The 12454-nt window shown below is 50.8% G+C and overlaps 2 protein-coding genes across 12 annotated transcripts in view; one reads left to right on the plus strand and one right to left on the minus strand.

Moving 5' to 3' along the window:
• Positions 1 to 2961, minus strand: part of KAT2B (lysine acetyltransferase 2B) — a 47055-nt gene extending 44094 nt beyond the window's left edge. For all 8 annotated transcript variants that reach the window (XR_012672632.1, XR_012672633.1, XR_012672634.1 and 5 more), the window contains exon 1: positions 2725 to 2961. Coding sequence is in view for 5 of the 8 variants with exons in the window: in XM_075143424.1 (XP_074999525.1) it covers positions 2725 to 2946 (222 nt within the window). In the remaining 3 variants the exon portion in view is untranslated. The remainder of the gene's footprint in view (positions 1 to 2724) is intronic.
• A 357-nt stretch (positions 2962 to 3318) lies between these two features.
• Positions 3319 to 12454, plus strand: part of PP2D1 (protein phosphatase 2C like domain containing 1) — a 35628-nt gene continuing 26492 nt past the window's right edge. For 2 of the 4 annotated variants that reach the window (XR_012672635.1, XM_075143431.1), the window contains exon 1: positions 3408 to 5566. Coding sequence is in view for 1 of the 4 variants with exons in the window: in XM_075143430.1 (XP_074999531.1) it covers positions 3319 to 3395 (77 nt within the window). In the remaining 3 variants the exon portion in view is untranslated. The other 2 variants (XM_075143430.1, XM_075143432.1) reach the window with 2 other exon arrangements.

Raw genomic sequence — 12454 nt, forward strand, 5'->3', positions numbered from 1 at the left:
TGGCCACTGACCTCTCCATCTTCTTGTGTGGCTGCTCTTCATCCCTAACGAACACACGCTGCCTGCCACTGCTACTCCCAGCATCTCTGAAGTTAATAAATTCTGTGTGCTGAATTTTGTAATGAATTTTACATGGGAGAAGGGGATCGACGCTAAGGATGCCATTATATATTTTCTGCCCTCCAACCTGTACAGCTTTATGTAGATTTACACAAGATTCACATATGGCCACTGAAATGAACACAGATGTCCCCTTCGGAGATGGTGTGAGTGTTTGCCTTCTCTCGCTCTTTTGCACTCACACACAGAAGTGCAAAATAAATGGAAGTGAAGTTGCAACCCAAAGTAAGAATAAGTTCAACGTTACACTCTGCACTGCTACAGTTTCTTGCAAACCACTAATGTTACAAGCCAAGCAGTGTCGTTTTGGAGCACCTGCCAGGTGTTCAGGAAGAAAAATAACACATTCTTCCACCCTGCTCCATCCTTCCCCCTTTATCCCACAGGAGAAGCCGCTTGATTAGTTTACAAGGAGCTTCCCGTCTGCCTACTTGCTTCTGTTTTGAGATCTGAAAGAAAGCTGCCTGCCACTGAATTACCAAAGAGAAGTGAAATAGCAAAGGTAGATTTTGCATTTCAATCTGAACACAGAGCAGCATTTAGTGCTGTGGCTGTGCCTTGATCCTGGCGGGAAGAAGAGGCCCTGGGGTGCCCTTGGCCATGGGTCCCGCTCCATCCATCACAGGAGTGCCAATGGGGCATGCACCCAGGACTTCTCACAGAAGAGGGCCAGCAAGGACACCCCAGCAGAGCATCGGCAGTAGGAGCTGTCACCGCACTGCACCCCACCACCGGAGCCCTGTGAGAGGGAAAGATGGGCTGGCGGCAGGCCGCAGCGTGCCCTCCTCCCTCCCCTCCCAAACGGCACTTGTCTCCCTTACAACAAAGCACCTGTAGCAGTGCACACGCGGAGCTGGTGAGTCTCCGAAAAAGCAAAGGGTTTGGGAAGAGACAAGGCTGCCTGCACTTCTTCACAGCACAGCTACCTCTGTGGGGCAAAGCACCTCAGGAGAAGGCTTTTGCCCTCACAAAGATCATCTGGAGATACATCAGGGGAAGAAAAAAGAACTGACCAGGGAAGAAAAAAGCAATTCACACACACATGCACTCCTAGCAGCCCGTGAAAATCTTACCCACCCCACAACCAGCTTCTTGGTAACATTAAATTATGGGGGTGCAAAGGGGACTCAGCACTGGGAAAGCTTCAAATCATGCCACCCAGCCTGCAATGAGGGTCACAAGTTTCAAGCACACTAGCTGCTCTTTTAACTTACTGACACCGGTGCCATCTTGCAATGTCCCATCTATGCACCAAAGCTGAAGTGGAGGTGCCTGCACGTTTGGAAACAGCTAAGAAATTGAAATGTGTGTGGCTTCCCTAATTTGTCCTCACATGACAGCATTGCGCCATGCCTTCAGCATACAATTAAAGCTCCTCACACCACCAGACAGGACTACAAAGTCATACTATGATGTTTCCTCATGTACATTAGCATTTAGTTTGGCCTTTCACTTAACGTTTGCCCTTTTGAGGCTTCCAAAGCAAGGGAACAGAGAAAACAAGATGCACATTTCTCACAAGCAGCTATTTTCAACGCTGAAAGCATTACTAGCAGATTTGACATCAGCACTGCCAATCTGAACATGTCAGACCCGCTGTGTGCACCGACAGCAGCAGCGCAGCCAGCGGCCCATGCTCCGAGCACGCTGGTCCTCCTCTGCGCGCCGCATGTCCGTATGCACAGATGATAATGCCAGTTGTCACAGACCTCCAAAGGCAGGAGAGACAGCTCTGACCTGGCTCCCTCCGTCTCCGACAAACAGGCAAGTCCTGCTTCTCCCACCAAGAAGACAATTGCAGGTGGTGGGAAAGTGCTTGTGGAGGGAAACCCAGGGCAGCCGTCCCGAATACAAGAGGCCAGCACCGGGCAGGCGCTGGAGAAAAGATCCCCGCTGGGGCAGGGTGCAGGCGAGTGGCGGTGCCCGCTGCCGGCCGGGGCACCGGACACCGGGACGGCGGTACGTGACCGGCGGGGACACAACTTTCCCAAGGCCGGAGGCCGCGCCCCTTTGCTTCTCTGCCAAAGCGGCTGGCGACTGTGCCAGCTCGGGGCAGCGGCTTTTGCGATGTCAACAGCTCTGCGCTGCGAGGCCGCCGCCGCGCCCCGGCCGACAGGCAGCCCTCGCCCGGGGCCGGGGATGCGCTCCCCCGGGGCTGAGCCCCCCCGGGGCAGGCGGGTGTCCCCTCTCCCCACCGGGATGTTTGCGCGGCGGGCAACTGCGGCAGCGCTGTTAACCCAGCGCTTACCGCCGGCACCGGGAGCCGCCCCGCCCGCCGCCTCCCGCGGAAGGACGGACAGACGGAGGCCGGGGACGGGCACCTCCGCTGCCGCCCGGCTCGGGCAGGAGGCGGGCGGCGCTACCCCCGCGGTCCGGTCTTCGGCGCGTTGGGGGTTTATTTTTGCGACTGGCGGCCGGAAAGCTCCAGGGGGAGCGGGATCCACCGGCACCCGCGGAGCCGCCACTTCCGCGGGGAGCGCCAGGCTGCAGCCGGGCCGCCTCCCCCGCCCGGCACGGCCCTTCCCCACCGCCTCCTTCCCCTCCCTCCCTCCCTCCCGTCAATCCCCACCCTCCGTGGGCGGGTGGGCGCCCGCGGCCGGGTACCTTGCAAGCGGAGTAGACGCCCAGCTTCTCCAGCTTCTTGGCCCGCGGCGCGGCGCGCAGCTGCGCCTTCTTCCCCGCGGTGCGCGCCGAGCCGGGCCCCCCGGGGCTTTCGGCGGCGCTGCGGGGCGGCCCCCCGGCGGCCACCCCCCCGGCGGCCGGGGAGCCCTGCTGCGGCCCGCCGCCGCCCGCCGCCCCGGCCCCGGCGCCGCCAGGCTCCGCCATGCCCGCGGCGCGGCGGCAGCCGCCCGCCCGCCCGTCCGGCCGGCCGGCGCGGTGCGGTGCGCCCGGCCCTAGACCCTCCCCTTCGCCGCGCCGCCGCCGGCTGCTCCCCGGGGGGGCGGGAGGAGGGACCCGCCGCTCCGCGGGCGGCTCCTGCCCCGCCGGGCGGGGGGGGGGGCGGCTCCCGCCTCCCGCCGCCGCGCACCGCGGGGCGCGCGCCCGCGTAACCCTGCGCGGGGGCTGCGCGGGGGCGGGCGGCGCCCTGCGCCCCCGCGGAAAGGGCGGTGGCGGCAGCCGCTGCCTGCGGGAAGCTGCTGCGGAGCCGTCCCGGCCCTGCGGGAGGCGGCGGCGAAAGTTGCCCTGGAAAGAGGCGACATGGCTGGCTGCGCGCACCGCGCGGGCCCCGGGCCACCGGCGGTGGCAGCGCGGCGCGGACGCGCTCCTGAATCCCGGTGAGCCCGCGGTGCTGCCACAGCCTCAGTTCCCCCTCGTAGTGGCACTACTTTGTTTGACTTAACCATAGTATTTCCACTCTATGCACTTTGCAGCCGCTTTTAAACGATTCATTTTTTTTCCCCCCGATAATTTCTGTTTCAGCCAATATATAAATCCCAGTCAGTTTTAAATAGAGGAGAATTCCAAGACTCACTCCTCAGTTCCTCACGTCATGGTTTTAGGGCTTGCTTTTGTTTTTGTCCAGGAACAAGTGTTGACAGCAGGTCAACTTATGTCTTAAAGGGATTACCTTTTAATTGAAAGCTAAAATTAAGTAAATAGTCCTGCCACAGAAACTGTGCTTTATGCACAGAAGCAAGTGCTTTAGTTTTGAGGCGGTTACGCTCCATTGCACGTATGTAAAAACGTGGTTGAGCTGTGAGAAACCACAAATGGCAATTCTATAGTATGGCACCATGGTTTAAAAGGTTGGGATTGGGGCTGGGCATTTGCATGGAATCTACAGCTCTTTGATGTGTAGACCTGGAGCAGCAATATTAGTTTGGAAGGGAATCCCTGCGTATAAAGAGCTCTCGCAGACACAGGGCCTTGCCACCTTGCACCGGGCAAGCAAAGATGACTCCGGGCTTCTGCAAAGTTTTTTTTTGGGGGGAGCAGGAGTGAGAAAACACTTTTCCTGTGGTCTTCCTTTTCCCTCGCCCCCGTTTTCTCAGCTTCTGGTGGTATTTTCAAGCATAATGTTTTACGGCAAGTTGACATTTATATTGAATGATAGGGGAAAAAATGGAAAAATAGTATTTTCATGAAAAAGGGGGTCTGTTTGGTTGGTTTTTTTTTTGGCTGAGGTTTTTAAATCGACAGGGGGTTGGCAAGGAGGGATGTGGGGTCGGGGCCTGCACCCCGGCCTCCGCCGCGGGCTCCCCGGGGCCGGGGGACCCGCTGCGGAGGCCGGGGCTGGTTAGGACTTCCCAGCTTCTGTGACAGCGACCCGTAAGATGGCTGCTGCCATCCCCGGTGCTTTAAGACGGACTGTTAAGGTGGAGGAGCCGCTGGCCTCGGAGGCGGCTGCCCCAAGCTTTGCAGCAAATTCAAGGGGAAAAAAAAAATCCAGTTTCTCTTAAATTCAAGAGAGAATGAATTTTTATTTTTAAGTGTGTGAATCATGTTTTAAAATAACAAATAGCCACTGTATGGTAACAGCCACCTAAGAAATCTTTGCTTGCATTTTTTTATGCCGGTTAGGTTTCCACTTTCCTCCAGGGCTTGAAAATGAAACTGTTACTGCTTAGTTTCACTTTCAGCTTTCCCACTACTCTTCCTCGGTAGCAAATGTTACAAGCGCAGAGCACATCTGGAACAATATATTGGCTCCTACGGACCGCTTAATGTCCGTGCCTGAACGTAGACTCCTATTTTTTCTGGGAGGTGCTGTAGCCTTTACATCCCCCAATATGTTTTTTCTTTTCTTTTTTTTTTCTTTTCTTTTTTTTTTTTAAATCACCAGCTTCTCCTTTAAATGGTAAGGTAATGGTATGTAACCCAGCATCAAGTTTGCACATCCGCATAGAAATTAATTACAAGTTTCAATTCTGAAAATACATTTACTATTTTTACACAGGTGAGTAATTTCACTGATGTTTATTAAGGCCACTCAGCGTGCATTTATGTCTGAAACTGCACAGACAGTCTAGGCGAGTGACCTTATTCTTTCACCTTATTCTTCAGGGTCCTTAAAAGCCTGATAAGTTTTTACTTCCATTACAGTAAAATCAAAGCTGAAAGTTGTTATGAAGTAGATGCGGAGTTTGGTTAAGTGCCCAAATATTTGTTTACATTTCATGGTGTGTCTGTGAGGATCTAATGGGAAAAACACTGCTTTATTGCATACAGTGAGGCACTGGTTAGTATAAAGGCAAAAAATACTTTTGCTGCAGTTCCTGCTTGAATCCTCAAGAGCACAGCTGTCTTACAATACTATGTCTCTTTTTTTTCCCTTTTTACCTTGCTGCTCACTAGATAACCAGAACAGTAAGTCTACCAGCCTGTGGCTACGGATACAGTTACTATAGTAACATTTATAAACACTAATTTCACTACACTTGCAGAACTACTGCCTGCTGCTGCAGAGAAGCAGCTTAGAAAGAAATCACTCTTTAACTGCAGATAGGTAAGTCTTTCTCTTTTTTTTTTTTTTTAAACTTTAAACCTGATTTAAATCATTGTTCTCATTCTAATTTTGTGCAAATATATTGGGGTTTTTTTTGGGGGGGGGAAGCTTGGCTTTGCCTTAAACTCCTCCAGTGACAAGTAAAATGTTACATTCACAATTTTGGCAAGAATAAGGAATTAAAAGATCATTTGTTGGCTGGAGACATGGGACTATAACTTGGGCTATGTTGACTTGTCGTCATTCACTGGCTTCAGTGAATATAATTTGGCCATGACAAGTCGCAACACATTAGGAAAACAGAAAAAAAAATTATGCTTTGACATGTGAGTGTCTTCCTGTCATTCTTAGTTTCATATATCCAAGCTGGCTTTTTCTGTTGCCTGAATTAACAAGCAAGTACATATTAATTTTGTAATTGTAATGCATGTATAACTCCATTTGAGCACAACAGAATCACTCTGGTGCTTATTTTTCATCATTAAACTTGCACTATGAAGATATTAAATTAGATTCAAACTCAAAGCATTGTCTGAAAAACCCTTGCCACATTTTTCAGTTTCTGTCCTTCGGGGCATGTCAGTGGCTTTGCACAAGTTGAACTGACTCTGAAGCCAGCGTTTAGCAAGCTCTGGTAGGAGCCGAGTGAGCCTCGCTGCCTGCGCTGCTTAGCTCAAAAACTCAGGTGAGTAGCCCCATGACTTCAGGAAGACTACCCATCTGCATCAAATTAAGCAAGCCAGGAGCTGGATGAGGCATGAGTGCCAGCTCCTGTGATTCTCAGGTCTCTCTCAGGCTGCAGAGAGCCCCAAGGAGGTGCCTGCTCAGAGCGGGTGCTCCCAGGAGACATGCCTCTCGCGTTTGTTGCTCTCGCCCGAATTCACTGTGAACACCCGACGGGCTTAAATGCAAGAGCGTGTGCATTATTCCAGCAAAGGAGGCGGTTGCATTCTTGATGCCGAGTCACAAAAGAGGAAATTAAAATGCTGTTTAGGGTGTGCCTGACGCCTGGTTATTATCTAGTTGTCATTTGGGGCTTTTGGGGCCTATCTCGGTTACGTAAATTAACGAATGACTCAACCAATAGCAGCCTAATGCTGAATGCTGCCTCTCTTAGAGGGACCTTCCAGCCCGCTGCCGAGCTCTGGGAGCCCATCCGTACCCCTCATCCCATCTCCCAGCCTAGTCGGAGCCAGTGTGCCCAACCCAGCCCTCTCTCCCTCTCCTTTTCTTCAAGATGGGACTTTCTTCCTGCTCTCCCACCTGTTTTTATTCTTGCCATTCAATGCAAATGTGAAAAGCGGAGCTCTTGTCCCTCTGCGGAATTTCTCCAAGTATAAAATCCTATTGTGTCCTTTCATTAGCGCATTCCTCGTGGGTGAAGTGGCCTCCCTCTTGGCCACCACGCATTCAAGACTGCTATCAATATTTTATGAATCACTGAAAGTATTAACAGTACAAAAGTTTTGTTCATTATGCTGTCTCTAGCATCTTGTCAGCTTCCCATGGTGCCTACATGTGACTTTAATAACGCAGATGGCGGACCTTCCCACTAGGCCTTTGTCTATTATAGGGAACCTCACACCCCAATTACTCAGTTTTTAAAGGAAAAAAAATGTTAGAAGAAAAAAAAAGGAGAAAATGTCATTGCAACACTCATGGCTGTTTTAGTAACACAAACTTGTTGTTAGTGATGGAGCACTTAGCAGTTTTTATTCACTTTTTACCCAGAGGATACTCCTCTTGACTGCAGTCAGAGTTTTGATTTAAGAAAAACCAAGTGAGAAAACTAAAGTCTGGGCTCACGCAGCACAGGACATTTACTGCCTTTGCCAGTACCATGTGAAGTGTACCAAGTTCAGAAGCTGCTTGTTAAAGTTATTTAGCCATCTGCAGTCACTACATAGGCTTACACTGTATTATTTCGTGGTAGTGAGAGCTCTAGATTGCTTCATGCAAACATGAGATGTACTATCTATTTTTCCCTTACCTTTTCTTTCTTCTGCCTCCCCACAATATTTTGTTTATTCCTTTCTCTGACGTCTTTTTCTCTTCTTTCTGCTACTTCATATGTGACAGGGATCCCTGCAATTCTCTGGGACGCCACTCGGCGTACTTTGAGTGCCTGTGCTTTGACAGTTTTGCTGACCACCCCATCCCCGCGTAGGGGAGGTCCGTCGGTGCAGGCAGCCTTACAGACCCCTGGTGACTGGCACGGGCTCAGCTGGCAGGGGGTGGGAGGGAAGGGGCCTCCTTGCTGCTACCTGCACCTGCCTACCAGCACCCTTGATATGACACTGACTTAGATAATAAAACTCCGCACAGAAAACCCCTTTTATTTCTCTAAGTTGAAGTTATACTGGCCTAAGCACATCTGACTGTACAAGCTCACTCCTGGGCCTTCCCCATATCTGTGTGGGAGAGCACCTGGAAATCCCAAGAACTAGGGACACAGCTGCAAGCACCACGGCTAAGCGCTTGGCTAAGCCACAGAAATTAAACAGGTTAGAAGCCTCCATTTACACCAACTATAATTGTGGTGTGTACAGCTGAAAAAAGCAGAGGAACCCCAGGAATACAGCAGCAACCCCAGATGTGGGTTTGTGGGGTGAGGGAGGCAGGGTGTCGCTGGGAGGAAAGTGCAGGAGGCACAGTTACGTTATCTTCACCCATCTTCCACCTTCTGCCACAGCTTTCTCTTTGTGGATCTCCAAAACCTCACTTGCCTCCCCTCCCAGCAGACTGCCATCCCCACTTGATGCTTCACAGCCTCTCTGCCCCACGCAGGCACTCAGTGGGTTAGGAGCTGCCCCACAAAGACAGACCCAGTGTTATGATTTAACCCCAGCCAGCAACTAAGCACCACACAGCCACTCGCTCACTCCCCCTGGTGGGATGGGGGAGAGAATTGGAAGGGTAAAAGTGAGAAAACTCGTGGGTTGAGATAAAGACAGTTTAATAGGTAAAGCAAAAGCCGCACACACAAGAAAAGCAAACCAAGGAATTCATTCACTGCTTCCCATCGGCAGGCAGGTGTTCAGCCGTCTCCAGGAAAGCAGGGCTCCATCATGCGTAACGGTTACTTGGGAAGACAAACACCATCACTCTGAATGTCCCCCCTTCCTTCTTCTTCTCCCAGCTTTATATGCTGAGCATGATGTCATATGGTATGGAATATCCCTTTGGTCAGTTGGGGTCAGCTTTCCCAGCTCTGTCCCCTCCCAACTCCTTGTGCACGCCCAGCCTGCTCGCTGGTGGGGTCGGGTGAGAAGCAGAAAAGGCCTTGACTCTGTGTCAGCACTGCTCAGCAGTAACGAAAACATCCCTGTGTTATCAACACTGTTTTCAGCACAAATCCAAAACATAGCCCCATACTAGCTACTGTGAAGAAAATTAACTCTATCCCAGCCAAAACCAGCACACGCAGCTACAGGGAACAGGTGCAAAATATCTGGGGTGTAGAAAGAGCTGGTTTTGCTATTGTTTTGCTACTCCCATTTCCCAGATTGATGCTTCCTCCCAGCTGAGAAGCTGCACCTCCGCCCAAGCAGATAATGTCACAAATTATAACTCTCATCTAAGAAGACCTAATAATGGGGACTGTTTCCACTTTATAGGATGACACAAAACCAGTGGGCCTGGAATCCAAAGACTCCAGTTTTGGAAAACACTTAAGAAGATAAATAAGACTAATTATCTTAGAATCATAGAATCGTTTAGGTTGGAAAAGACCTTTAGGATCATCGAGTCCAACTGTTAACCTAACACTGCCAAGTCCACCACTGAACCATGTCCCTAAGCGCCACATCTACATGTCTTTTAAATACCTCCAGGGATGGCGACTCAACCACTTCCCTGGGCAGCCTGTTCCAATGCTTGATAACCCTTTCCGTAAAGAAGTTTTTCCTAATGCCCAGTCTAAACCTCCCCTGGCGCAACTTGAGGCCATTTTCTCTCGTCCTATCGCCAGTTACTTGGGAGAAGAGACCAACACCCACCTCGCTCCAACCTCGTTCCAGGTAGTTGTAGAGAGCAATAAGGTCTCCCCTCAGCCTCCTCTTCTCCAGACGAAACAGTCCCAGTTCCGTCAGCCGCTCCACATAAGACTTGTGCTCCAGGCCCTTCACCAGCTTCGTTGCCCTTCTCTGGACATGCTCCAGCACCTCAATATCCTTCTTGTAGTGAACACAGTATTCGAAGTCCGGTCTCACCAGTGCTGAGTACAGGGGCACGATCACCTCCCTGCTCCTGCTGGCCACACTATTTCTGATACAGGCCAGGATGTCGTTGGCCTTCTTGGCCACCTGAGCACACTGCCAGCTCATGTTCAGCTGGTTGTCGACCAGCACCCCCAGCTCCTTTTCCAATAGACAGCTTTCCAACCACTCTTCCTCAAGCCTGTAGCGTTGCATGGGGTTGTTGTGGCCCAAGTGCAGGACCCGGCACTTGGCCTTGTTGAACCTCATACAGTTGGCCTCAGCCCATCGATCCAGCCTGTCCAGGTCCCTCTGCAGAGCCTTCCTACCCTCCAGCAGATCAACACTCCCGCCCAGCTTGGTGTCGTCTGCAAACTTACTGAGGGAGCACTCGATGCCCTTGTCCAGGTCATTGATAAAGATATTAAACAGAACTAGCCCCAATACGGACCCTTGGGGATCACCACTTTTGACCGGCTGCCAATTGGATTTAACTGCATTCACCACCACTCTTTGGGGCTGGCCATCCAGCCAGATTTTTACTCAGTGAAGAGTACACCCGCCCAAGCCAGGAGCAGCCAGTTTCTCCATGAGAATGCTGTGGGAGACAGTGTCAAAGGCTTTACTAAAGTCTAGGTAGGCAACATCCACTAAGCGGGTCACCTTATCATAGAAGGAGATCAGGTTAGTCAGGCAGGACCTGCCTTTCATAAACCCATGCTGACCAGGCCTGATCACCTGGTTGTCCTGTACGTGCCACGTGATGGCACTCAAAATGATCTGCTCCATAACCTTAATTTATTCCATAATTATTTTAATTATTAATCACTTCCTTCTTTCTTGCCTATTATCAGGTCTAGGGGTGGGAGTGTTCCCAAGTCCCAAAGGCAGGCTCTGCCCCTGGCACGCTCCTGTGACTCACGAGGTTCATCTTTATCTCTTCCTACACCTTTCATAACGAGACTTCCTTGAAGCTGCATCATTGCTTCTGGGGATACAGTAAGTAGGCTACTACGCACACCTAAGTTGACTCACTTGGGAGAAGATGTCTTGTTCCTTCTGCATCATTCCCTCTGCAGATGGCTTTGGAGAATGAAAGGGCCAGCTCTGCTAAAACTGGTGGAAGGTGTAGGGCATGGCTGCTGGGTTAGCAAATGAGTTTGTCTTTTCAGGTGAAGAGTTTTTCAGAGGTCTTATATGCTTTTAAGAAAGGCTACATAAGGGTTTTCACATAAGATATTAGCTCTTTGCTGCTTTGGCCAAAGGTGGCCATGTAAAACTGGGACCTGCTAAGGCAGCACCTGCACAGCCGATGGTGGCTCAGGCTGTGCCGCAGGGTATGCGATGCACAGCACCGTCCAGCTGCACCATGGCAAATACTACAGCCCCACTGGCCACCTGTGGTGGCTCCTTGGCAGGGGCCAGTGGCATCAGGCACACCGCAGCTTGGGGAAAGACAGTCCTGGCGATGCCGAGAGTCCCCAGCGCAGTTTCTGTAAGCGGGTATGATGCATTCGTGGGGAGGTGCCACTGCCAAACCGTGTGATGGGCGGAGGGGAGGGAAATCAGTCAGGAGGAGAGGAGCAGGGCTGAACATGTGGAGGCAATGAAGCCATATCATGGCATCACAGGCACATGGGAAAGGGGGGACCAAGAGGGAAGCACTGGCTGAGGCATGAACAGAGAAGATGCAAGGCAAAAATAAAGCGGCGAAGACGAAAAAGACAGGCAAGGAAGCTGGTGCTTCATTCAGCAAGAATTTGCAGCAGTGAGACCTGTTTATACATATTAGCAGATAATATTGTGATGAGAAGCTCAGGGAGACTGTGACCTCCATTTTACAACACACAGCCCTTCTCTGCCTCCTCCTGTTGCCTGCAGGCAAGCAGGCATCTTCCCCATGCTGGTTTCAGCATCCCTAATAGTCATCGTTTTCTAAGACCACAAGTATGTAGCAAATAATAATAATAAAAAAACAAATCTCGCGGAGGAAGGAGTTCAGGGCTAGAGATTGTGTAAGTTAAGTCAGGACTAGAGATTGTGTAAGTTAAGTGCTGACTGTGACAAGCGAGGAAGAAGCACACTCTGGGTGGAGACAGGAATGACATGTGTCAGAGGGAGATGACTGCATACGGGACTCTGCTGTTTGGATACAAATTGGATCCTGGATCCTCGAAGCTCAATTAGTGACATCTTCATTAATTAAAAAATGAGATTGTAGTGCCAAACTGCAGAAACAGAAAATAATCTCACCTTGCTATACGAACAGCAAGCAACTCCAAGTGCCACAGCTAGAGAGGGTTGCCAGAAATATGAGATTTACTGGGATGAGGGTATCCTCTCCCATATGAGCCCCTGGCCTGCAGTCTCGTGTTCTGCTCCTCTTACAGACAGGGCAGCGTGCGGCAGAGTTGAAGCAGCCTCCCTTTCCTAGTAGCAAGACTAAGCACTGACCAAGAGGCTCTTTGTTGTGACACAAATGGTAAATAAGAATTTTGCCCCTGAAAATGCATACAATCTCAAACTGTACATTTTTTTTTCCTACATCATCTAATTTTTCTACATCATCTAACTTTTTATCTGCTTCTATTTTCAGCTCAGAACATTAAGCAGTGCTGGGTTTTGGCTCTCTAAATAGTGTGAGGCTGAGAGCGCTTTAGCTTCGTGTATTGTGCTGTCAGTATCTCACTGT

Source organism: Calonectris borealis, chromosome 2 (assembly GCF_964195595.1).
Source record: "Calonectris borealis chromosome 2, bCalBor7.hap1.2, whole genome shotgun sequence".
Lineage (NCBI taxonomy): Eukaryota > Metazoa > Chordata > Aves > Procellariiformes > Procellariidae > Calonectris > Calonectris borealis.